The sequence below is a fragment of the Dicentrarchus labrax genome, unplaced genomic scaffold, assembly GCF_905237075.1.
Source record: "Dicentrarchus labrax unplaced genomic scaffold, dlabrax2021, whole genome shotgun sequence".
NCBI classification, from domain to species: Eukaryota; Metazoa; Chordata; class Actinopteri; family Moronidae; genus Dicentrarchus; species Dicentrarchus labrax.
The window spans coordinates 28,961,535-28,988,985 of NW_026136713.1; the positions used below are offsets into that span (position 1 = coordinate 28,961,535).

The 27,451-nt window shown below is 39.9% G+C and overlaps 1 protein-coding gene across 3 annotated transcripts; it reads right to left on the reverse strand.

Moving 5' to 3' along the window:
* Nucleotides 1–2,278: 2,278 nt before the first annotated feature.
* adad1 (adenosine deaminase domain containing 1 (testis-specific)) lies at nucleotides 2,279–27,451 on the reverse strand. 3 transcript variants are annotated; one of them, XM_051419729.1, is made up of 13 exons: nucleotides 27,412–27,451; nucleotides 8,926–9,072; nucleotides 8,661–8,801; nucleotides 7,504–7,674; nucleotides 7,018–7,089; nucleotides 6,568–6,693; nucleotides 5,740–5,863; nucleotides 4,875–5,045; nucleotides 4,691–4,766; nucleotides 4,371–4,527; nucleotides 3,938–4,172; nucleotides 3,455–3,587; nucleotides 2,279–3,043 (listed from the first exon to the last, which is right to left on the reverse strand). In XM_051419729.1, the coding sequence occupies exons 1-13, from the start codon at nucleotides 27,416–27,418 to the stop codon at nucleotides 2,930–2,932; spliced, it is 1,674 nt and encodes a 557-aa protein (XP_051275689.1). In that variant the 5' UTR covers nucleotides 27,419–27,451; the 3' UTR covers nucleotides 2,279–2,929. The 3 variants fall into 3 exon arrangements, with proteins under 3 accessions (XP_051275689.1, XP_051275691.1, XP_051275692.1); XM_051419731.1 differs by lacking the exon at nucleotides 27,412–27,451 and adding an exon at nucleotides 9,528–9,639; XM_051419732.1 differs by lacking the exon at nucleotides 3,455–3,587 and having other exon boundaries at nucleotides 2,919–3,043.

The following is a 27,451-nucleotide window of genomic DNA, read 5'->3' on the forward strand; positions in this document are numbered from 1 at the left end:
TTCCTTGTTAACTGTTGCCAAGGCAGAACTGTGGTGGCGACTAATGTTAGAAGAGCAAGGGGAAATTTTTTTTTAAAAAAGGGAAGACAACTAGGGATGCTCGATATTGGCTTTTCTGCCGATATCCGATATTCCGATATTGTCCAACTCTCAATTTCCGATACCGATATCACCCGATACCGATATATGCAGGCGTTTTACACCAAAACTGTTAGGTAACAACATAACATCTCTCCTATTGTGGAATGAACACATTATGCCTAATTTTATTGTGATGCCCCACTGGATGCATACATAAATGCAACATGGCTTTCCAAATGTAAACACTGTCTGTGCAAAATAAGAGAACAACTTCAACTTTCATTGTATTAATACTGAAAAGAGCGCTGACGCTAATCGCTAGCTACGCGCTAGCTTTGGTTAATATGTTTAATTGTATTATTCACCTGAAGGAGTGCTAATGTAAATTCTAAGCCAATTGTTAGTTTGGTTAAGGAACAGCTCATAGCAGGGTAAAATATTTAAGGTGCATTGCACTTATTTTGTGTTAATATTAAAATCATTCAGCTTTAAATTGTTTGCTTGTTAGCCACGGTTAGCAACCAACCAGTCTAGTGTAGTTGTTGTTGTTATACGTCATCTAGCGCGCTAGTAAACGTCCCATGCTGCGTTCATGCAGGCTCGGAAATGCTGAAGCCTACAGAACAAACATCGGTATAAAAACCGATAATAATTCCCGATATTACATTTTTTAGTCAATATCGTCATATTATCGGACATCCCTAAAGACAACCCCTGTTCCATGTTTGACAGCTAACACAGGCTAGCATACATTTACTTCTCTTTTCATTAAACAGTCTATTGTAGGTCTCGGTCTAGGGAATGTACTGGTGCAGCAAAAAATAAATCTCTAATATAAAGCTTCAAAACAATTTCAGCATACTTGCTAGTGAAATAGATTTCCACTGTTTCAACGTACTGACAAAGAAATATAACACATCTTCTGTGTAGCACCCATGTTGTTTCCACATTATGACTGAAAGAAGAACTCAGGAAATGGGACCATCCGAGGAGCACGTAAATGCACAAGAATTTATGTTCAGCTAGTGCAGTGGTTCTCAATTATTTTCTGATGCCCCCCAGAGGACAGAAAAAAGTGCTTGATGATTGATGATTCACTGGGATGACTTAACACAGTAACATTCAAAACTTTTTTAAACTGTAAACATTGGTCACCCTTCAACTTCATCAGCTTATTCCTTTTCAAAAAGGTATATGACTTTTAAACATTTGTTGTTTTTTTTGTCATTGGACAGAGGGACAGAATTCAGTGTCTCAGCACTTTCCTCACCTATGATTGTGACCATGTCCAGTGCTGCCGGAGTATTAGCTCCTCTGCTATTGTGTGATGGTTTTTTGCACCTTGCGATGTGGCGGTGTTTGTACGAGGCTAACGGTGCGTTTTTATTTACTGATGCCACGCTCACTAAATGACCGGCCTGTTGGCGATACTCATCGAAAACTGAACTGAAAAAAGTCCAGTGGCTTATTGACATAACTGGGGTGTAAGGTCTCCAAGTGCTGTCTTAATTTGTTTGGTTTCATGCTGTCCGCTGCCACAGTTTTTAAACATAAAACACACACAGGTCTTTCCTCATTTCCGACCGTATTCACGGTAAACCCAGGGCTATGTAGGCTTCGTCATATTTCCTGGTCTTATTAGGTTTATGCCGGTTACCGTTACTTGCTGTTCTTGCCTCTGAAGCCTCCTCCGTTTTTCTTTTTACTCCTGTCAGAAACTTCTCTATCTCTCCTCCTCCGTCAGTCACCCCTGCCTGTTGTGCCCCCCCTGACACCTCGCCCCACTATTTGAGAAGTACTGAGCTAGTGGAACAGGCTCCTGGTCATTTATAAAACCTCATAATCTGTTTAGTCAGGAAACCCTTTTGGTACTGTCTCAGCAGCAACACAAGCATGTGTAAGGTCATCTCAGATTTTTAGACTTGGTCATTTCAGGGTGTCCCAATCCTTTCCTACCAACCAAAAGGTACCTAAACTAAAAACTCAAGGCAATAGCGACAGGGGTACATTACACTAGCACATGAAACAAACATTTCCTGTCCTACCTTAAACATGTTTATGTTTATCACAGAATTTCCCTCTTAAAATTTGTCAACATACTGTTATTGTTTATCTTATGTCACTACACGTCATGCAAAATGATTCTTTGAGTACCTTGTTTGCTAAAAATGACTGAATCCAATTCTTTGCATCCAAGCTTCATTTAATCCATCTAACTTTATACAGCACATTGTATTTTGCATGTGTGACTATTACTGTAGCACAAATCAGTGAATATGGACCAAAAATGTGACTTTTCTTGACGAGATGAAAACACAAACAATAACTTTAGTCACCAAACTACTATATAACAGTAATAACATAAAGTACTTGTAATACTAAAGAGCTCTTTGGACTATAAAGGCAAAGTTTAAGAGTAGGATGCAAACATTATGACCCCACATTCTCCAAGGTCATTTCCATTACACACAATAGCATTTTTTTATGTAAATAGGATATGTTTTCATCAACTGAATGAAGCAGAACTATTACCCTGTATTAAGGCCTGTAGTGGGATGCAATACAAGTTGTCTGCTTACAAAATGGCTATTTTATACAAATGTATAAAATTGTATTCCTCTTTTGAAAATCAAAGACCACAGACAGAGTTCCCAGACACAAAATGTCTCTTAAGACATGAGCAGGGATTGACCTTAATCCCTTTAGAAACCACAACAGAAACTTCTTATTACCAGCACGGCAAAATACCACAGCAACAAGTGCTTCTTGCAAATTAAACTTAGTTTTAACATTTTGGAATACAATTGCTTCTAAAGTGCAGTTTTTTCCCCCACTGATAATGTTTTATTCACATGCTGAAGTTATCACTAACCGAAAGCTTGACCAGCCACGAACCAAAGCCCTGCTGTGATAGGTATGCCCTCAGCACATTCTTGGCCTCCTGGTACGGCTTCGCCATCCTCTTCAGTGACAAAACAATAATAGGAGTATGAATAACAATGGCCCCAACAGTGAACTTCACTGAAACAAATAACCAACGATCTTCACAAAATCCATTTTAAATGTGAAACAATGTGGTGAAGCAGAAAATGGTTTGAAAAACTGTATTGCAGCTAATTGAAGATGGCTGAACAGTCAGGCCACACAATAACTGAAGATAAGATAATAAAAAATGAAGTGAGCTGTAGACTGTTACTGTAACTGTGGTAGACATCATTACACTAAACACAAATGTATTGATTAATTTCAAAATACAGGCCCTGCTTTTGATGAACAAATACGTAAATGTCAGTGGACTGGTGTTAAAACATATGTCAATGCTGTAACTCAAGTGTTACTTTGGGAAATGTTACACAGGAGCTGTTGGGGCTACCTTGGCTTCTCTGTAGGAGCTTGTGGCCAGCAGGTCCTGCCTCTGGGCCTCTTTGGCCACCAACTTAAAGCGGTGCAGCATCGCTGCTTTGCACAGACGGCTTGCCAGAGCAGTGCCACTCTTAAAGGGAGATCTACAATAAGAGAATCAGAGTAAAGAAACTGTTTTTATGTAATCACAGACAAAGCTAGCGTAAGCTAACTTCTCACAGTTTATGGTTGACCTGCCCATTAGATTTCCAGGAGTCCTTGTTTCAATCTTGAAATAAGTATGTAATCCATTTATCATCCATTTATGCTTTCTCATTAATTATGCTGTGAACAAATGATAAACTCTATATACTGTGTGTTTAAGGTTAGCCTTAGTGAGTGAAATTCGACCTTGAATTGAATTTAACTCTAAATTTTGTTTTAATTGACTTTAGTGATTTGATGAGAGTTTGGGATTGATCATACTGCCAGACTCTTATACAGTCATCCTTACTCCTCTATGGTCTTGCCCTCCAGGCCATCCACAACCTCCAAGCAGCTGTCTCCTTCGCTCCAGTTGGCACTGTAGGTTAAGTGGCTACTGTCGGTGCTGTTGGTAGCCACAGAAGGCACCAGGTTGATGTGGGGCCTCATCATGCAGTAGAACATAGGCAGCTGGGAGGTAATGCCCTCCACACGCTGGCTCACAGAGATCTCCATCCCACGGATATCACTGCAGCCAGAGTCACCTGTAGGATTTAGTATTTTAAAAGTTAATATCTTACATGGTCTGAGAATTTATCTGGACTTATTTGTGGAATGTCAGTTTTTAACAGAAGAGTATTAAGTATGACAGGTAGCATAGAATGTGAATAGGGTCTCCCTATGCAGGGAAAAAACCCTGATCATTGTAGTCTAAGGCCCAGGGATTGAACTTGTTGACTTGCCTATGAGGATGCTTTGGACATAGATGGGCTCAATAAAGTGGCTGAGTAAGGCTCCCTGGTATCCTAGCACCTGCCACTGAGTGAGCTTGTCTGTGGCAGACATGCTGACCACCTTGGAGGTAGAGTGATCAAAGGTTGACGAGAAAACTGAGAACACCTTTAAAAAAAAAAAAAAAACGTTTTGTAGTTATGCAGCTGCAGGTATCAGTTACAATGCCATTTTTAATATGGATCCATGACGCATTTAGGCACCTTTTGTTGTTTATACCATAAAGGAACAATAAAGATTGCCTAATTGAGAGAAAGTAACAGTACAAAACCTTGCCCTCCACTGACAGGTGTAGGCTGATCTCATTGTTGACTTGCCATGCCGAAATTGAGAGTGGGTTCAGGCGCCTGAGAATAGAGCAAAGCGCTGAAAAAGCATTTGAAATCTTCCAGTGTCTCATGACAAAACAGCAGCCGGACCCTCCAAAAGGACGAAGCTAATAATCAAACACTCACAGCTTGGAAGGGATCTGAGCAGCACCCTTTGGCAGTTGGTTCACATAGAGGTGGAGGGTGATGCCACTCTTCATGCTGAGGAGGCCACTGCTGCTGTTCTGCTCAAAGATCGACTTCTCCATCAGATTGGCCATTTTGCTGAAGAACATCAGCAGGTGTCGGTACAGAAACCTGACAGCACAGCACGAGAACGGCTCATTATGTAACATCTGAAATATGTGCAGAAGTGCATTTACAGCACCCAGGGTGAGTGTGAACTATGGTATGTTCAAATAACAAAATTCTAAATATGACATATTCCTAAAATATTAATTGTATCTTAATCTTTATAATGCTGCACTAAATGGAATCATAAAATGTAAACCAATATTTCCCTCTATAAACATCAGTAGTGTGACACCAGTGATAAATTAAAAACATGCTATAGTCATTGGAGGCATTTTTAGTGGCGACACATTGGCTTGACTGTGCATTCATATTTCAAACCTGTGAATGATGACAATCAGATTTGAGAAGGCATATAGTAAAATAAACATGTGATTTCAGAGCATTGGAGGATTGCTTCACAAAACAGGAAATACAGACACATTGAGAGTCATTCTCAGAAAAGGTTTGTAGGCTTGTGTGGCTGACAAACACAAACACAGATGTTTGGTGCTAAGCATGAAATACAGTATTTTCCATTACTTCCAAAATGGTTTGTACAAAGTAAAAACTTTTATAGAACATATTATTTATCCTGATTTTAAAAAAATATATATATAATTATATTCATAAAGTACAATTACCTTACATGAAAAAATAATATGTTCATTGTTCACTTGCATTTACAGGATAATCACACAGGGTCATGTTGGTAACAAACCTCATAAGTGATCTCCTTGCAGTTACAACTGCATGTGAATCATGGACAATCCGTCCACTCGACAAGGCACTCCCGTTTGTATTGAAGTTCCCGGTGCCAACAGCGACTACCTCACATCCGCCCGCTAGAGGGAGAGAAGAATTTGTACAGAGGTTCCACAAAGGACAGTGTCAGAGCGGTGTAATGTATTTTTATTTGAATGCATTATAATTTCAGGACACACCAACAATCTCAATGCTGTATGTGTAACTCTTGTTCTTTTATTATGAGTGACATATGGGGTATGAACAAAATGAACATATTTCAAAATGAAGCAATCCAATATAAACCTATGAACTATAGCCTGGAAAAATAATGATGTTAAAAGAATTCTTCATCAGCACAGATGTAGCATTTTTTGCTTTGCAAATGAACCGGATTGCAAGACCTCACCCTGCCTACTGTAGAATATATTGTAAGGTCTGGATTCATTCCAGACGAAGCAAAGATACATTTCATTAACTTATTTTTGTCCAAAATCTAGTTATAATTACATAATTTGTGTTTTCCTTCTTTAGTGTAATTTGCCTTTTTAATGAAGAGAAATGCTGTATAAATTTAGTTGGCATAAATCTTACTTATCTGATAATGACAATAGCTTAAATAGGCAGGATGTACAACTGTCTTTACACTGTGCACACCAATGTCAAATTAATTATATTATTGTACAATATAATTATTCAACCATGACTCAAAGTAGTTTCAGATGAAAGTACCTGTTGTACAACTCTTCAATAACCAACCTTCAGACTGGGATATCCCCCAGATTTTCCTTGTGAGTGGACTTACAGGTCTGAATAATGAATGCTGCTGTGGTGCCTGCACAGGCAGAGAACTCTGGGTGGCTGTTCATCAGTTTAGTGAGCTGACCCCTGACAGCGTTAGGAATCTGGAGGTTGACCGAATTCTTCCTTTCTGAACACAAAGACAGATAATAAAGAACAAGCTAACTAAAATTCAACTAGGTGTCAATTGAACTGGTCATCACACACACCCCAAATGAGATATTTACAGGGACACGTATATTCTACAGTAGCGTTGTTAGTGTCTGTACAGTATTCCCTGCACTTACCTTTTTAGCTTCATACACACGTTCTTCAAATATTTCAAAAACATTTGATAAAAGTGCTGACTTTAAACTTTATCTAAAACAATCATTCAAGAAATACAGCTACACTAACTAAGAACTTCCTTGTTTCACTTCCTTGTGTGTGTTTTCATAGAGAAATCCAGAATTACCGTGGATGGCTCTACAAGGATGGATGTCAGAGATGGAGGGCTGCTCTTTTACTGGCAAGGGTGGAGGGACACCTAAGGAAACAGACATGGAAAGAACAAAGAGAAGAGCCACCTTATAAAGATGGTACGCTCTACTGTAACACAATTGCTTTAATTGTCAGGCTTTAATTGTAATTCCCGACCAGTCTCAATAATGGTCCTCTACCCTCCTGTAACTGCTAAAATTGTGTCTTTATGATGTTAATTATGTATTATTTTATTCTCACTGCAACAGAATGAATGCCCAGCCAACCTACCATTAGGTGTCTAGCCAGTATTTCCTTTAAAAACATAAAGGACTCAAGTCTCATTTTGGCTCACTACGTTATGATGTACTGTAATGTCAACACTACTTGTACAAGGGAGGGAAACCAATCTGTTGAATGATGAAAACCATAACCAGCATTCTGAAACAAATTATACTTTGATCAGCATTAAGACTCTAACCTGATGCTTCAGGGAGGACAGACTTCTGACTTTCCCAGGTGGGCAGCAGGTCCTGCACAGCGAGCACTGCAGCCTTGAGCCGAGCCTCCTTCTTGGTAATTCCCATGCCAGTCTTGTACTCGACCCCATCAATCACCACACAAAAGGCGAAATAAAGCCCTGCTATGTTGCCTGAGAAAACAAGGAATTGATAGGAGACAAATCCTCAGCTCTGTCACCTGTCACTATGTGGAGTAAGTAGTCAGTTTGGGAATCACGTGAAGAGCTGAGAGTCTGCAGGTTTCATCCTAACCAAAGTTTAGAAATGCTGACCACTTCTTTCAGTGAAAGTAGTCATAATCAGTGAAGTCAGCAGATGTAGTATTCACTTGGAAGTTTTACGTTCCAAGTAAATACTACATTTTTGGATGGCCACTGTGGCCTGATGATCTTTTTGAGCCAAGTAAGAGGTACATTGATCCGACATTTTGATTCGTTTTACTGTACAGTGGATGTATGAAAGAGTAACAATTGCCATATTCTATATTACAAAATGTCACTGTTCTCAACTCCGGGCTAAATTAAAAAATCTGGTCAGTGTTTAAAATAATCTCAGAGTCTGATGATACAGTAGTTATCAGTTATTCTGGTTCTATCAGACACTACTTGATAAAAAAACAAACAACCTAGTACTGAAATGATTAGTCAGGTATTCGATTACCAGAAAATTAATCAGCAATTATTCTCACAATAAATTATAATTAAAGTAATCTTTCAAGCAATAATATCAAACCTGTCTTAGTTCTAGCTTCTCCAAGTGGAGGATCTGCTGCGTTTTGTTGTCTTTTATGATAGTAAATATCTTTGGGTTTTGTATTTTTAGTAGGCAAAATGTTTTTTCAAGTAACTAATTAAATTAATTCAATCATGAAGAGAAAATTTACTGCAGCACTCCTAAAACAAGTTAGTCTGAATTACTGTAATATTTAATTATATTACCTATGAAAGAAGTCATCAGGAATAAAAAGACCCACATTAGAATTTGTACACACGCAACATACAAATAATTTACCTAAATTACCAAGTATAATTAATCAACAGGCTTCATCCAACCAATATAAACAGTAGTAGTCTCTGAAGTGAATTTGAATGCACACAAACATGCTGAGGAGCTTTACCTGTGGTCACCGTCTCCTTTAATTCCAGGTGGAACTGTAAAACCTGGGCGAGGTTATGGAGTAAAGACACAGCGTTGAGCTCACCTTGCCTGTATCTGGCAATCAGAGTTTCAGGTGAGACGTTTGACCTGCCACCAGGACCTTAGTTGGTGAAACAAGGAAACATTTTACACCCTCATAGATTCCTCCATTTTGACTGTAGCAAAGTGTTTACTGTACCGCAACAGAAACCAGAGCTTATTTATTCAATGAGTTATCACTGTACCTGCCACTTGTCTGACATCTTCAGACCGAGGTTTATAGGATTCATTCAGTTCTGATATGGCAGGTAAATTCTTTAAGAGCATTTGTCCTCCTCTGGAGCCTCGAAAGGGTCGACCTGCCGCAAACATCCTGAAGGGGTTCACAATTACTGAAAAAAGAAAACACCAAAACTGTACTCCATGACTGACCTGAAAGTACACTTTAAAAAAACTTAATGATACTGACCAACACACACAGACATGTTACAAAGTCTGGAGACTTTCATAGGTTCAAGGGCGTCCATTTTCTAATCGAGTGCGACCAGCTGTAACCAGTTAATAGGTAATAATTATTACTTAGGTTAGCTGGTTGTGAAAGGTTAATAATTTCATATTCGGAAGAATAGTAGACTAATAATAGATATATCCTAGGCCGGAAACGCCAAATATGACTTTCTACTGCTTGAAAAAAAATATGAACGTTAAGTCTGACGTTGTATCTCTTTAACACCTTTATCCCTCCTGTTAGCAAAATCCTGCTAAAGTTACTTTAGAGGCAGACGCAAGAGCTCATGCTGTAAACATTTAACATTTAGCTTATACAAAGAAGAATTTCCAAACTCACCTCCACCGAAACTAAGTTACTGCTAATAATTCACAGTGCTCGGGAAGCACGTTATTCCAAACTGTACTAACGTTACTAACGTTACTAACGTTAATGTTAGTTTTTAAAACAAGTCTCATCGTTCACGTGCAGAAGTTCCTAGAAACTCGGTCGTGTCCAACGCGCATGCGTTAGGTGTTTGATTGACGGCGTGCAGAGATCGTTTGCAAAACACAACGAACGACCCCGTTTGGCAAAATGTCACAATGCTACCGTGAGTGCTTCATTTGTGGCTTTGACTGAAATGTCTTAACTATATATATGAAATCTGGCATTTTCATCACGCTTATCATTTTTTCTTTTTTTACAAGTTTGGTTTAGTTATTTGAAGCTATAGAAAGGGGGCTTCACGTCATGATGAACACCTGAGGACTGAGTCTCTACTGCGCAGACTCTGGCTACAAATGCCGAAAGACGGCAGCAGCCTTATGGCATAGTAAGCGTGACATTAAATGCCAGAAGCCATTTTTGGAAAACATTTATTTAACGTTTGGTCCTTGTCCCATCAGCTAACATGGAGGCAACAGGCTTCATGACCTCTCCTGCAGTCAGCCACCAGAGGGCGATCAAGGTGTTTTGGCTTTCCTTAGCGAGCTCGATGGTTGCGATCCACCACTAAATCCTACCAACAAGGATCTGCACATAGCCAGTCATAATGCTTGAATGCTGGAAAGTGCATGGTAAAAAAAACCCAGTTAATATTCATAATTACGCATCATCATTGTGAGCACGTTAGCATGCTGATGCTGGCGTTTAACGTAAGCTCAAAGCACGATGTGCATCCTCACAGAGCCGCCATGGCTGTAGACTCTTACCATGAAGGCTCGCTGGCAGCCGACAAAGTGCTCGCTGTGAGTGTGTGGGCTGGTTGGCAAACTCATAAATATTGTACACCATTTTCAAACAGTTTGTGACTTTTTGTGTACCTGTGGTCTTGGAAGTCCTGTTGCCCGTATTGGTTGACTGGAAAGGTTCTGCTACACTAAATGGAATAGAGCCTTAACCTTAGCCTAAACGTACCACAGCTGCTTTTTTTTAATGGGATTTCACAACAAAAGGCCCTTATTTACGAAAAACTTTAACGCTTTTCACGCCATTGAAGGTTGGAATCCCACAATGCTCTGCAAAGCAATTGGCTTTCATCCCATATAAAATAAAAGGGGCAAAGATCACCTTTTCTCTCACGGTGTTCAGTGGGTCTTCCCCGTCGATCTTGTTAACTGATAGCCTGATAGTCAGACTGAATTGGCGCTTTGTTTTATTTCATTCATTATAATGAAATCGCTGAACAAATCTGACATGTGAGCGATGATTCAGAGGTCTGAAATCAGACTCATCAACTCACAGAACTAGCTAATCTAACTCACTCACAAACGTACTTTTTACCTTTAGCAGGCCGCAGCAGATTCTCCACAAGGGGGAGCTTTCTGCTCACTGTCTGATTTATTTCTACACATGCAAATGAGAGAACAAAACTTATAAGAGCATCAGTTTAGACCAGCAAATATAGACGCATTGATATCTCCTATACACAAATAAAATGATTCTGTAGACAGACCAGAAGTAAAATAATTGTTTCGCTTTCAAAAAAACAGCACAGCGTTCAAATACTAAAACATTACTATGAACAATTGCTCACACATTGAAAGTATATTTCCTACGCTTTCTCTGAACAGTTGTATGTCTTTTCTCTACTGCATGAAAGAAACAAAAACAACTGCTTATGATTGTCAGCACTTATAGTAGCACCTTTGACCCAAGTCAAGTCATTTTCTGGCTCATGAGATCAATATGTGTGAAAGTTTCGAATATTTTCAGTGCAAGGTAATCGGAAAGGGGCTTCCTCTCTCACCTCCCACCCTCCGCTGACATGATGAGAGTTGTGGTATCTTGGTACACAGTGTCAGCTTCCTCCTCCAGAAGACATATTTGCTGCAGAGATCACACTCCTACTCTCTGTCTGTATCCACTAAGACAAAATAAACTCTTTAAATACGCGCAGTGAAGTCATTTTTATTTTAGTACCTGCAGTGTCAAATTGTAAGCGACTAGTTTTGTAGTTTAGGAATTTCCCTGCATCCAGATCACCTAAAATAGCTGTGTTCTTTGGTGTATTAAGTCACCTTACATTGATAGGTTTAGGGGTTTTCACACTGTCATGCTCTGTTATTTACTTTTATTTATGTCTTTTGTTTGACTGACATTATAAACTATGTTAAAGGTCAAACATCCTTTATGAAGAGTAGAATTTGCAGCCAGAATGCGAAGCAGTAAAATAAGAATTGCGTAATTGATCCTGACCTTGTGCCCTATTGAACTGAGGATATGATACATTGGTTAAACTCACAGTGTGTAATTTCTGCCGCTAGGGGGGTCGCTCACATCAGAACATTAACTAAAGACGTAGTTTGGTGAAGATGTCGTGAAGGATTAAGCGTAGGATTATGGGAGTTGTTCTCATTCATTATTAAACAACCATAATTGCTGATGAAAATCAGTTTGAAATGACTCAGGCAGAAATCATGTTCACGGATGTTAATGTTTTATTTTTTATTTTATTCTGAATAAAATGATAGATTTCTCTGGGTTTGAACTCTGTCGAAAATATTTCAGATAATTTAAGTACACAACTCAGCAAAACCTATAACATAGGTTTAGTTGTTTTTAGTTTAGTATTGAATGTGCCGATGCTATCGAGCTGACCTGAATCATTTCCTTCATTAAATAATTGTTACTCCCCCAGTATTGTTAAGGATCTATAAATCAGTTTACGTGGGGTGGGACTTTTTGTTTTCGAGCGTGACAAAAAAAAAGCTGAGAAACAATGCTTTCAGCATAGTCCAGTATTGGTGGCTGGTATTAGTGGTGCTAGCTATTTAATTGTAAGTTTTTTCCAGCCATGTTGCTATCTACATCACTGCAGCAATATGGCGTATTCTCCGTGCAGTGGGTGTGAGGGGGTGGCTGCCTGTGGTTAGTTGCTTGACATTGCTTATGTACAGGCAACTGCCAGAATCGAAACGTTTTGTGTGTTAAAGGGTCTTTACGAAAGGCTACTGGCTTCAGTGTTTTTGGTTCCCCCCTCTAACCATGAAGTACCCTCAGAGGGAGCAATGATTAACAATTACAAAAGCGTAAGAGTAAAATGGAACAAGCAGCCCACGGCCAGCGAGAAGTGAAGGTCACCACAGGAACAAATATGGTTTTAACACCCCCGCAGATTGTAGGGACAAGGTTTGAATTGACTGCTCTGATCAGTCACACTTGAAAAGGGAAAGGACGTGGTCTGAAATGAGTTTGCATGCTTCATCCTCCTGTTAATCTTCCCATAAGCAGCAAAGGCAAAGGAAAAAGATGAGTCACTTGACTTTGAGTGTGTGACCTTAACCACAACTCGGTTTTCCCATTAATGAAGCTGGGAGAGAAGCAGCTTCTTCTTTGTTTTTTTTTTTTCTTTTTTTTGTGGGGAGATTTCTTCATTTAGTTTATGGTTCACATGTCTGTGGAAACTATTGGTGTTTTGTGAATGATAACTTGAGCGCTGTCATCATTAAGTTTCAGAATCCATTTAAAGCATCTAGCTGGCACTCTACTAGAGTAATCATAGGATAGAAGAAAGGGGACACGTGTAATTGCCTTACAAACAGTCAAGACAATGATATAAATAGGGTTAAGGGGTCAGGAAGTAGACACAACAGATATTTATGTTTCCACAGTGCAATCCTTGTGCGGTACATATGTATGTAAATGACGAAGGCGTAGTTGCAAGAGAAAAAGCTGAAAAGTTTATCTAGCTATTGTGGGCTTGTTTGTTCGGCATGGAAAAATCATAAAGCGAAACTGCTCTGGAAATATTTGCTGTTATTAATAACCTTGTGCACTGCCGTCTGCACCCTCTCACCAGTTTGGAAAAGCTAAACCCCAACTGAAAGCCATTAAAGGCAGTGGAATTCCCCCCACTGAGAGAAATTTTCAGGACACAAACATCTCAACCAAACTCAGACAGAAACGTTTCTTTTCTTTCATTTAACATGTATTTTTGCTAAAGAAAGTTACTGAGGCACCAGGACAGGAGCACGTCACTAGCATGCAACAGGTCATGAAACAGGGTTTGATGTAATTTGGAGATAGCCACAAACAATCTTACTTTTGCTTCCGCCCACGCCATTTTATATTATGATCAATACACAAATAACAGGCTTTCTAAACCAACATTTAACACTGCACATTTTTAAGTCTACCAAATTACACTTACATGTGAGTGATTTTAAAAAAAAACAGTATCACTTATTGATCCATGTGCAGGATTTTTAAAGCTATTTGCATCTAGTTCACAGGTCAAGTGCCACTGATAATCACACGAGGTGTTTTGCTTATGTAACAGTAGAGGGCAGTGTAAGAATGGAAATAAAACTGAAGTCTAGTGCACAAACTCAGGATTACACACTTCACGCAAGATGATTCATTCAAATATGAGGGTGTTTTTAGTGTGAAATGATCATGACAGGCCTCAGTAATATGAGATAATGAGACACCAGGGTTGGGTAGGTGACATTAGGTAATATCAACCATGGGTGTAGTTATTTTCACCTCATCAAAAAAACCCACATATTACACTCACTGAGTTACTTTATGATCATTATGTAAAATCTAAAAAGAGTGTACATTTTAAAATAAAATAACAATAAATAAATCAATAAAATAAGTTCATCCTCATTAAATATGTGTAGTCAAACCAGAACACATACATTTCAGGCCACTCACAGTATTCTGTTAAGACTCATGCCATCTGGACATCAAATTTACTCTAAAGTGAACATTGTAGACCTCCAAGTATATGATTTATGGAGGGAAATAAAATATCCCACTGCCTGGACTTAACACACGATGTACACATAGGCACATGTCTTTCCAAGTACGATATAGACATAATGGGCTGTAAGAGACACTAACCGCTTTACAGGACAGAGTGCCCCCAGACCATCAGAAACCAGAGCCTAGCGCCCCATGGCTAACGCATGTTTGCTCTGACAGCACCCCACCATTGATAAATAACAGCAGCTCTTCTTTAGCCTGCTGGTGCAGTCACGTTCAGCTGCAGCTCTCCAATGCGTCTCCACAGCCAAGATTGAATCTTCCCCATTCATTAGACTAAGTGGATGAGGCTCTCTAATAGGGGCTCCCTTCCCCTCAATAATTGCCGTTGATTGGCGTAAATTAGACCCTAGTTGCCAGACGAGTGATTCTCGACGACGATAATCCGATTCCCAACTCAAACTAATAGGATTTTAACTCTGGCTTTGGCCTAATGTCCGTCTGCAAACCCTGGCTATGGCCCTATGCCCCATCTAGCCGACGTCCTCTGGATCATATCTGGACCAGGCCAAGCCAAAGTTGCAGTGCTGTGTGGATTGAACAGGGTTGGGGGAGGTCAGGTCATCGCTGTCCTTCACCCCATGCTCTCAGTGACTCATCCCCTGCACGACATTCTTGGCATCAATTGGTCATTCATGCGTGTCGCTTACATCATCAAGGGAACATGCGTGTGAATGAGACTGGAGTCTGCTGGAGCACAGAGCGGATGTTGGATGTCTTCGGGTTGACACGTAGCTCCAGTTTAGGCCTGGGTACTGAACGAAGAAGACCTTTTGAGAGCTCTGGTTTTGTGCATGGACATTGGACATCAATCAAACTTAGCAAACAGACACTTGAAGTCCATGTTTTACTCCAGAGTGATTACAGTTGAAATCACTGATAGTAACTATTACTTGTAACTATGTGTATTTTTCTTATCTATTGTGTTGTCTTGTATCTTGAGCTGCTACAACAAGCGAATTTCCCCGGTAGGATCAATAAAGTATATCTTATCTTATCTTACTTTGGCTCAACCCTGGTTCAACATAATAAAAAGCTGGCTTACATCACATTACCAGTAATATAATGTTACTAAATGTTTGGGAAACAGTCTATTAAATATGCATGTTTCAAACCATTTGCAGCACTCTTACACAAGCTAGAAGCAAAGAGTATATGAACAGATTTATAAATTGCACCAGTCCAGTTATTGCCTCATTTAAAAAAGAGAAACATAAAATGTAGCGATACTTGCATTTGGCGTTAATTATGATAGATTCAAGTCTTTTACCATTGAAAAACTGACAACTGGCGCCATTGTCTTCTTATTCCCTGTGCTTGGTTGTTTGATGAGGTTGAAAACATGAAGAAATAACCCCCAATTACGACATCCATCCTCAGTAACCAACATGGCACCTCTCTATGTGCCTACCCAACAACATGAAGTTTACAAGAGGAGCACCCTGAATATTCTTTTGTCATTCACTTGATAAGGGGACGGTGCTACTACTAAGGCCCGAGGACTAATGAATCTCCACTCCATTACCGCTGAATCGGACAGATTGCTCTCCTGGAGAAATGAATTGAGTTTTTTGTATTTGTGAGATCATTCTCCCTCCATTAACTGCTCTTTATCCCGTCTCTTCATCACAGGCAAATCAGGTTAGGCAGCCATGATTAGCTGGGGTGGCCTCCCTTTTTAAAAGGTAATTGGGTTTGGCGGCTCAGCTGATAGTGCCATTAGGACCAATAAAGGCTGGGCTTGGCTCATCGAGTGAAACAGATTCTTCAGCAGCAGATGGCAGACGAAGGGAGAGGGCTCTGATGCATTGAGGCCGAAAACAAAGTTTGTGTAACCAAAGTAGTTTGGGGGCATCCTCTCTATGCATACCCCCACCCCCCACACAGCTCCCCCCCACAGCTCCCCCCAACCAGCTTAATATTTTTGACTTTCAACAGCGGTGATGCTGACATTTTCAATAGGAGACAATGACAGTTTTTAATATGCTTAACATTGACTACCAAACGATTATGCCATTAGAATGTGGTAGTTTTTTTATTGGGATAATTAATCATTCACACAGAAATGTTTTAATGGTGTACTAGGGGCTATGATGTCACAGAGGACTTGCACGGAGTAGGGACTAATGCTTTCTGGGAAATCAGTTTCCCTCACACCAATGCTGTGTAACACCTTGTCGTTGCTAAATTATCTTTTTTATTATTATCCGCCGTCCACTTCCTAACCTGGCGATATGTAAAAACAGTAATCAGCAGTTGACGAAGATCGAAGATGTTGAACGAAGACGTGCACTGCGACCCACAATCGATCGCCCCCCAACTGTATCATCTCCTGTCATCTGGACTAAAGGAAAGGTGAACTTGCCAATTCCGAGAAATCCTGCAAAGCCCCAGATAACCTTACTGCATCTGGGGCTTCGTCCTATAGGAAAAGGTGCATTAGTGGTGACAGGAGGGCCGTTGGGGACCGGTGCTGATGGGAGATTTAGACGGCTAGAGGTGGGCTTGTGTATTATGTGGCTGGCCATTGCTGTGACTGTCTCCCTCTTATCTCTTCCATTGAGGGGGTCCGATCCCCACCGCCCCTCTTATCTGCGGGTTAGACTTAGTTTCTTCCCTTTTCCTTCCCGGAATTGTCCCAGTTTAGTTAAATGGGGCATTGGTCATGTGAAAGGTGACTCTGTTGCCAATTCTTTTTTTTTTTCTCATTTCAAACAACTGCAAATTTCATGTAAAGAAGCCATCTTTTTAGTATCATCTTTAAATCATTTATGGGATTAGATTTCAAGACATGCTACATTCATAATATGATCATGGCTTTCTGCTGACCTTATCAACCTTGAGGATGGTTATTTTTGATATTTTTTTCTGTAAAATCAAACAAGCCAAGTCAATGAAAGGCCACTGCCTATTTTACTTTGTTGATATGTTTAACAGGTCTTTTTTCACAAAGGTTTTTCAGAACAGGAGAAAAACAAAACGTATAAATATAATGGAAATGCAATCATCTATTTTGCTTCCGTACGTCTGTTTCTGTGCCTGCACACACACAGTGATGTATGGCCGAGGTATAACCAGAGGGTTGCGGTACATTTTCACCTGAGAGCTGCACATTTCCAGCCCTCCTAAATAAAACATTGTGTCGCCAGGCGCCGGTAAGTGTCCCTCAAAGAGCAGAGGGAGGAAGGGCGAGGGTAAAAAGCGTCCAGGTTAAGTTGTTTGAAAGGCCCCGGGTATTAAGAGGCATTTTACACTTAAGAAGTTGGTTTCGCTGGGTTTTCTGTTTCCCCTCTTATTGATTGATGCTCAACTATCAATGCATAATAGAAAAGCACTCAGAGCAAATGCAGGGTTATGGCCTTGGGAGGGAGTCGGCAGACGAGACTGCAGCACCCCCCCACTCCAATGCCATTATTGGCCCATAAAGGATCCCTTGGGAAGGCCACGGTGTTCAGATCAGCACACACCAAATACCCAATTAAAAAAGGCTTTAAATTCCCTCCTCTTTCCTGGGCGAAAATCAATCTGAATTCAATCTATTCGGCTAGGATTCCGACAGAGCAGGTAATTGCCCATAATCGGTCAGCTAGGTGACAACAGCTTAAAGGGGAGACACTAATACAATCAGGTATTTGCTTTCAACGCCCGTCCTGGGCCCAGGCCTCGGCTGTCGAAAAACAGGTAGAGTGCAGTTTATGTAGCCATCAGACAAAGGCGTATATAAAGTTACACAAGTCTTCTATTGTGGGGCGCTCGACAGCTGATAAAGAGATTCTGTAAAGTACTGGAGGAATGATACTTCCTAAATGACCCGTCATAAAGCTGCAATAAATGTATTCAGCGATCATCTTCGAAAATAGCTTGTCAAAGAAGTGGAAATGAAGTATTCTTCTATAAAGGTTTCGCATTGTCAACACGTATTATTAGCATCATTTGCGCACAATCCTTGCAGCCACGTCAGGATTATCTCAATGAAATTCTACGCTCCTGCTAAAGACGTGGCATACTTAATGGTAGCATTAGATAAGTAGGATACTTAATGGGGGTATATTACTGTACATAACCCCACCCCACCTGGCTGGATGATTTTCCATTGCCTAATGCGTGCGCTTTCTTGCTGCCTTAATGTTTTTTTTTGCCCTGAAGTAGCTCTCTGGAAAAGGATTTGTCATCTTTCAGACTGCTGACACCCTCTGTATGTTAATTAAAACAGACACGGACGAAACACAGCCGCTGTTGCAATTTAATGTTTTGGATATCAAAAAGGAAAAGAAGCAGTGCTTTATTCATTCCTGTAAGGCTTCCTCGTTTTACATATTTATTTGGTACTGGCAAAATAATACCACCCACTGCAACAATAAAGTTGTCTAATGTTTACAGTAAACACTGCCACTGCTTCGTGGATTTAAGTTTTCTTGTTTAGTTGTCATGGTATGTGGGATCTCAAGATAAAAAACATTTCAAGCAATCAATGGTGGCAAACAGGAAATCAATCTAGATACAGTTTTTGACATTATACAAGAATAACAATACACATTCATACAACACAGATAACATATTTTATCTTTAATTTTTTTATTGATTGGCATTTTTATACTTGGGGAAGTTTCTTGACCCTTAGGCCCTTAAGACTCTTAAACACTATTAAAAATACAATAAGTTTCGAGGGAAAGGAAACACTCTTCAGATGCCATGTCTCACTAATAATACCAAGTATTGCTGTGAGAATAGGACAAATGAAAATCAAAACAGACAAACCAGTGAGATGAAAACTGTCATTAGTTTTTAGGGGAGCTGTGTGTGCCCTGCTGGCTTTAACTCCAGTTTGCCCGGCCGGTAACATGATGTCCGGAGGTCAGCAAGGGTCAAAGGGTCAGCGGCACAAGGCTACGATTAATGGATCTCTCAATAAAACGCGAGCTAATATTACCAACTCTCTCTCGCTCGGCCTGACTTCACCAAAGTGGAGAGGGAATTCCTCGTGGCAGACAGCGCAGGGCAAACAGCTTGGCTCTTGAAATTACTTTCTGTAATGGGCCCGGGCTTCGAAAGTGGAAGCGCACTTTTAATTGACCAATCAAAAGGAAACAAAGCAGCCAATCTTCAGACACGAAGCAGAAAGCCAATCGAATTTGTTTCATTTCCTGCCCGATCCATCGCCGTTTAAGAGCGTTATACAGTACATCAGTGCAGTTGATTATGAATATATCATATAGCCAGCTGCTTTGAGAGCTTTTGACTTTGCTGCATTAATAAGCACAGTGAAAATCAATTTCTTCTCTTTTATAGTGTAGTATTATCCCCTTGTTAAAGAATGAAGATGTGGAACTTGATTATTAAAACCTAATTTAGTGATACTTTTGGTCTTGTATTTCATTTAGATTTTCTCTCTGAGATGAAAATCAGCTTGCAGCCTCTGCAGAATAAGAATAATCATAATACTTACTTTCACTGATAAGACGTTTCACTTTCTCCCCAAAAATCACACAATTTTGGCATTTATCAAAGCATAGGATCTTGTGGTGAGTGAGATACATGGCTTGAATGAGAGGGGAAGAAAATGTGACTTAAGCAGAAAAGAAAAAAAAAAAATCCATTTATTCTAAAGCAGTCACTGGTTACCATCAGTCATCATGATCCGGTACAGCTGCTCTCAGCTCAGTGAACATGAGTAACTGTGAGCGGCATCACTGAACATGCTGAGCATCGTTTGTCCATAAGGTGGCGTATAGCGCTCTCAGTTGCCAAGGCACACTTCTTATTTCAAACAAAGATTACAGCTGTGAAGACACCAGTCAGCATGAATGGCATCGACCTGTCACAAACCATACTGTTTGGTGGACACAGTTACCCAAAGGGCCGGTGGTAGGAGAAGTACTCTTCTAAAGTAATAGCAGTGCCACAATGTCAGAATACTTTATAGTGTTAAAAGTCCTACATTCAATGTTTTTCTCTAGTAAAAATATAAAAAGATTATCAGGAAAATACACTCATCAAATGTAAAAGTACTTATTAAGCATGTGAGCAGAATTTTAGTGTTTGCAGTGGACCTACATTTAGTTAAGTACTTTCATGAAAACTATATAAAATATATTTTGTTTTGTGTCTATAATCTTAATTTTATGTATAGAAGATAGCCGTCGGACAAATGCCGATTCCATTACAAGTAAACGTCTTGCATTGAAAGTTTCACTTAATTACATGGTATAATTAGCTAAATGTACTTAAAAATAGCCCCCATTAGTGTTTTATTATTACAGTTTTTATTACAACATATAAATGGATTATCATTTCTGATGCATTCATGTTCAAGTAGCATTCTGCTGTTGTAATTGGCCAAAGTGCAACTGTTTGACAACTTTAAATACAGTTGGGTTGTTTAATGCATAACAGTGCATCATATTTTATAAGCTCTTCATTTTTTTTTTTGTTTCCTATTTTAAAATTCCATACTTTTATTTTAGTTAGCATTGGAATTGTTAGCATGTGCATGCCATGCTGTAGCAATTCAATATTGAGCCAAACTGTGAAAGATAATTGTGTTATATGTACCTTTTTATTTCATTTTCATTTCAACATGTTTTTTTTTTTTTTTTTTTTTTTTTGCTATGGAATCAAATTTAATTCCGCACACACAAAATGCAGCTGTTGGGCACTTTCTCAACGCATTAGCACCAATATTTACACTGACCTGTGAAACAAATCAGAGGCATTTAGGAGGCTTTTATATGCACATTTCCGCAGCGTGTCAGAGCAACTTTGAAGCTGTGAGCGACTCAATCTGTTGCTTTCACAAGGCCGGGGCACTGCGAGCAGCTTGTATTTGATTTCACAGAGAGGTGGTAAACATGCCGGTCTTTTCCACATCTCTGTTGTTCTGACACGCTCAGCTGAGACAGAGCAGCTCTAAAGTGTCAGCTTGAGGATGTGGGCACTGCAGGTCAGCTTTCACACACACAAACTTACACTTCTCAGGTTTCAGCCCACAATATGGGTGGATGTTATACTGCAAGTGTCCCCTTGCTGGGCCCTGGATTAAATGCTGACGTTACAGTATGAGTTGAACTTGGTTCCCTTAGAAAAATGATGCCTTTGGGAAAATAATGAGATTACAGTACAATATGGCTGTTAACTGAGTTCTGGCTTTAGAATAGAGGATAAATCCTTAAAATTGTATTTGTAATTTTATTAAAACATCAGATTACTTAAAAACATAACTTTGGATGTTGTCCAGCAATGTTTTAAAAAAATCTGAGTCATTGTTCTTCGGCAAGAGTTTACATGCATATATCATGTTTTCAGCTGATTTGATGTAAGCTCCAAACTAACATGACTAAATGACTAAAATGCAATATCTATGGCCACATTCACTCATTGACAAAACACTTCTGTATTTTCTTTTTATTCCCATCGTGAGTCCACGATACCTTCCACAAACATTATGTGGTATCAATATGTAAAGGGGATGTGACAATAAGTATACAATCTCTTAGGGCTTATCATTCAAAGAGATGTTTCCTTTGTCTGGTGAAATAATATATGGCTATTAGAGCTGATGAATCCCAGGAGGTGGATTTTATTAACTCCATCTCATGTTGATAGGTGTGATGGCACCAGTGTTTTCAGAGTGGGACACTGCAGCTGCTGAGGCACTGAGGGTTTTCATGTCCCCACACTGGGAGTGAAACTGAGGCCCTGAGGATGTGAATGAGACCCCCACCTCCCCGTGTCCTCCCCCTATACTCCATGCCTTTCTTCTACATAGCCCTGTCAAGCCCGAAGGCCACCCTGTTGTCACAAAGTAAATCAATGCTCCCACCCCGGTCTGACGTCCCCTCACCGCTTGCCCATCAAGAGAGAAATGTCCACACATTGATATTCCCCCTCCTCGTCCTCTCCCGCTCTTTATTATTTTAATTAATCAGGATCGCTGCACCTGTCTGTCAATTCTGCGGGTCGCCATTCCACGCAAAAGGAAAAGTAATTAAAGTGGCTGGCAAGGCATGCTGGGGGTTTGGTTTGGGGCAAAGATGGTGGTGCAACATTGACAAGATGAATCGGATACAGATGCCAGAGCTTTGATTAAATCCACTCCTCCTCTCTCTCTCTCTCTCTCTCTCTCTCTCTCTCTCTCTCCCTCTTTCTCAACACCTGAAGCCCTCTTTGTGCTCGCTCAACAGAGGCCAGGTAAGGAAAGAGTTAACAAAGCATCCGCTGTGTTGTTTCTAAGTGTGCGGATGAATAAATGATTGCTGGAGGACAATGTGAATACTCATGTGATGGAGGCCCAGATAATCGTATCCTCAAAAATATCTGATATCTTCCAGATATCTGCGTCCAGAAATTAGCAGGCTCCGAATGCTTCAGAACTTTTTGGATCGAGTCTTACTTCAAAGATCCTTATAGTTAAATATGATGTTATATTGGCTTTCACGTAACATTTTACTGCTGTGAAAATCTTGTGATTTTCAAATTTGTACATGTTCACAGGATTTTGTAAGATTATGAAGGCCATTGCTGGGCTTTTACAAGCTTTCTAGGCACACACAAAAAAATGTTCACGCTACTGTGTGATCAAAGCTGTTCAAATTCAATGGAAGTAAAATAATGCCTTGTTTCCCACTTTCGATACATTCAGCAATTCACATGTTCGGTGTTGTGCCCAATGGCATCTGTTTTAGAATTTTTTTTAACCAATTAGAGTTTAGTACGCAGGATTAAGAACGAGGACATCATCTTCATCAATAAAGAAAAACAAAAAATGTGAAATGCCTTCGAAGAGCAGAGTAAGGATTCTTCAAGTGGTTAGAGTCCTGAGAACATTATTGCTCAGTTCCTGACAATAGAAATAGAGATTTTGAATGTTTTACCATTTGACTTTAGGAGGCTTTAATATGCACATTTCCGCAGTGTGTCAGAGCAACTTTGAGGCTATGAGCGACTCAATCTTCATTTTAAAGAATTACAAATGAACAGACAACAACAACAAAATAAAATAGTAAAAAAAAAAACGGACTTAAATTCAGCATACGTCACAAGATCCAGATCTCTGTATACCACATCAGTAGGTTGCTCCGAACGACTCTTCTTCCCGCTGGAGAACAGTGCATTTTTAAAGAAAGGCAAGAGAGAGACAAAAGCCAAAAAAATAGGTTCAAGACAAAGCAAAGTCCAACACATCAAAAAAGTGTTTTCAAGGCCAGAGTCAACCATGAGCGTGTGTGCTGCTGCTCTGCGCTCACTCTGACAGTCCAATCACCTCACCCCTACTGTCTGCAGCAGTCAGGAGCCTCATAAGGCCTTTGCCTCCCTCCCAGCTTCACAGCCCCTTGTTCTTGTTTTGAAATCATTGCCTATGACTTGATTGCACTCATGCATCGGTCACCTGGTGCAATCACATCTTAAGTCATATCTCTGTTAGCTTTATGGCTCCATGTTTCAATAACCTGCGGCTTGTAAGCACCTTCAGGTTGACACAGAGGAAAAGAAACGTCTTTGTCGTGCGTATTAACACCGCCTTGTGGGGGCAACTTAGTGTCAATAAACCCTGGTGCTGGCAAGGCGACGGCGGGCAGGAATGGACAATCAGAGCGTCTGCAGGGGATCTGCAGGGATACATAACACGGCGGGGGCTCTGGGAGGCTCGGCGTCTAAGTGGGGACTTGGGGTCTTCCACAGCATTCTGGGTAATGATCTGCATTATGAAGCATCAGAGCACTTTACGAGGGTCCCTGAGAGGGTGGTGGTGGGGGGCGGCCTGTTCTCCAGCTCAGTCAAAATGAGACGTGACGCCACGTAACCTGCAGAACGAGGCCCCAGCTAAAGCTTTCCATTTGGAACCGTTAGCCAAAGCCTCCTGCACCCTCCCCTCCCCTCCCTCACCCCAAGTCAGTGTCATCTTCACTGAAACAGGAGCAAAGTGCTTTAAAAGGGGAGATGGGAATAGACCAGGGGGAGGGTTCGGAGGAAATGTGATTATCATCAGAAAAATGCAATGAGACCAAGAGTGTTTAATGCACAAATGCACAAAAAGTGATATTTTATTACAGCTTGAAGGCTTTCAAAAATTACTGGAAAAGGCAGGAAAATGTGTCTGAGATGGAGACTCTGAAATGCCTGTTTAACAGCACGTAATCGGTTTAACCCTGATGTGTCCTGTCCTTTTCACGCGAAGATATGTTTCTCTGACCCTTGATTTGATTAAGTAAAACTTCATTTTGGGGGGAAAAACCACTTTGTTGCTATTACTGGTGCATTTTCAAGATGGATGAATGTGAAAAAAAAAGTGGGTTGCACAAGACGTCATTTTTTTATGTCGCTCTCTGCCTTTTTACTTGACTGACTGTCTAACCAGTATGTGTGTGTATGTGCATGTCTAGTTTTAAAGGAGAGAGTCTCACGTTCCCATAATACATAATGCTGTTTAGGATGACCATGAATTGCATTGGCTATAACTCAGGAACATTTCCTGATTTCATTTTACTCTTAAATGTAACCGTTAACAACATCCGTTTCAAAATTAGGGTAAAAAATCCCTCCTATGTCCTTGTGACCATACGTCATTATTAACACAAACTGGTGTTTACCTGTTATGACCTTTATTGCGATTTATTACATTATTATTAGGAGAAAATAAAACCCCTTTAAATAAGGAAGCACTCCTTAATTTATCATTAATGAAAATACTAAAATGTTGCCAATATCTTTGAAATGCACTGGATAACCTTTCTATGACAGGTGTTTCACTTTTGACTCTTTAAGATTATACACAGATATAAAATAATAATTTATTAGGGAATCCAGTTCAAACGAACTTTACTTCCTGATCAATTTCACAACAGCGTTACATGCCAAACATAACAAACCAGTCCAAAGTATGTGTCTTATTATTTTGTGATCCCAAAATAAACAGCTAGCTTATTAATAACTAAAGCCAAAAGAAACAATCTACCACTTTCTTTTTGTTTCATTTCTTTTCCTTGTACTACTGCCTTTCTGCGTTATTTCAGCGTCACAGGAGCTCAAATAGCACAGTGTTGCCCCTTTCCTTCATTTTGGTACAATTTCTAAGGTACTTGTATGTAAAATTGTAAGCTTGTATAAGTATTTTATTTTTTAAATAAACAAATTTAATTTAAAGACCGATTGGATTATCTGAAAAATGCATTGTCACAAAGCTGAAGACAGGGCCTTCTTTATTTTCTTAGATCATGAAAAGTTGATATAAAGATTTAACTCTGTATTTCTGTTCTGTTCTTGCACAATTGCACAGGGAGTAGAACAGAGGATATAGATTACATTTGGATTATATAAAATAGGCCGTAACTCAAGATTGATATAATTTAATATATTTTACATATATATGTATTTGATAAATCCAGCATATAAAGCTTATTTCTGTTTGCAGAATGACCTGTGGATATCAACATGTGCATGAATTTATGTCCACTTAAACATTACTGACGGACAAATGACAAAACAAATGTAATCACACTGAAACATACAGTAATTAACTCCAAATAAATGCCACCAAAAGCCAGAAAGAGATCCATCTCAGCAAATGTTTTGGCTTTTCAACAATCAAACCCAGTCTGAGTTGAAACATCCAGCACTTAAAGTCATGACAAACACAGCTTATAAAATGAATACTGCTTTCAAACCAAATCCCACTGTGGAATACCCCGACAAAGTTAATCACAAAGTTAATAGCTTTTGCTCTGAGGCCTTTCCTTACAAAACAACAGCATGTCAAAGGACGTAATCAAATTGTAATTTGAAAAGCTCCTTGAACCTCGCTGAACATCACTTTCACTCCAAAATGGATCCACGTCATTTTGCTCTGAAACCCTTCACACCCTGATCCATCTGACAAATCTCCATCTCCCCTTTCCCTTTTGCAGCTCTAATAGGTAACATTATCCCATATTAATGGTGCCGGTGGCTATGCGCTGCTACTAGCCAAGCAAACGGGTGACTACAGATCAGCGGGGTGAGGCGGGCAGATCATTAACCATAATTACCTCCAGCTAATCCACTTCCAAGCAGTACAAAATAAACAGCCAGGCCCATTAGAGGAGCTGACTGTCAGGCTGCAAGTGGCCTGTGGCTCCTTTGGCAATGATCTGAACCCACAGGGGGATAAGAGAAGGGAGGGGGGGGGGACTGCATGAGTGATGGCGAGCCATACTAGTCCTCTTCCACCTGATTGGGGGGGGTTACAGCGTTAAAGGTGGCGGTGTTGTGGCGTCGCATGCTACATGCTGGCAGAACTGGTGCTTTTGTTTTGTTTCAGCCCCCCCCCCACCACCACCTCCCTTTCATGTACCCAGATGGTGTTCATTTTGACCTGCTCTGTGTTTGCCCCCCTCCCCATTTCCACGTCCTATTCATTCTTTGCCTGCAGGCGTTTTCCTTCTCTCTTTCTCTTCACTCACACACACACAGAGTGTTCACCCATATCATTGTGTCATGGCACACAATTAAGCTAATTTCAGTTCTTTCACTTTTGTGTGCGGATGATTTATCTGCACTATAGCATTATTATCCTGTGTAAATGTCAAAAGTACACTCGTACACTTGTGGTGAATATTCAGTATTCAATGAGGTATTCAACAGTTGCTCAGGCCTCCTATAGCCCCTCGCACACAGAGCAAACATTTAATTTAGCTCAATCTTATTTAAGCTTTATTTAAGCAGCAAGTTAAATTAAGGATAGGTCAGATACTAATGACTAATAAATTCACATTTTCTTTCAAAAATGAAATACTTAATTACAAAATACCATTAATACCATGTGATACTTGTGTGTATAAAGTGATGTCAGCCATGAACACATCTAACACCTTTTTGAGGCTGCTGTAGACGCCTTTTAAATCCCTTCTGAACATTTAAATCCTAAAATATTCTTTACAGCTTAGTTAAAAGCAACTTTGCATAAAAAACACATAAAAGTAAAAAGGTAACAACTCACAATTCATGTCACATCAAGTAAACAACGTTATATCCACTTG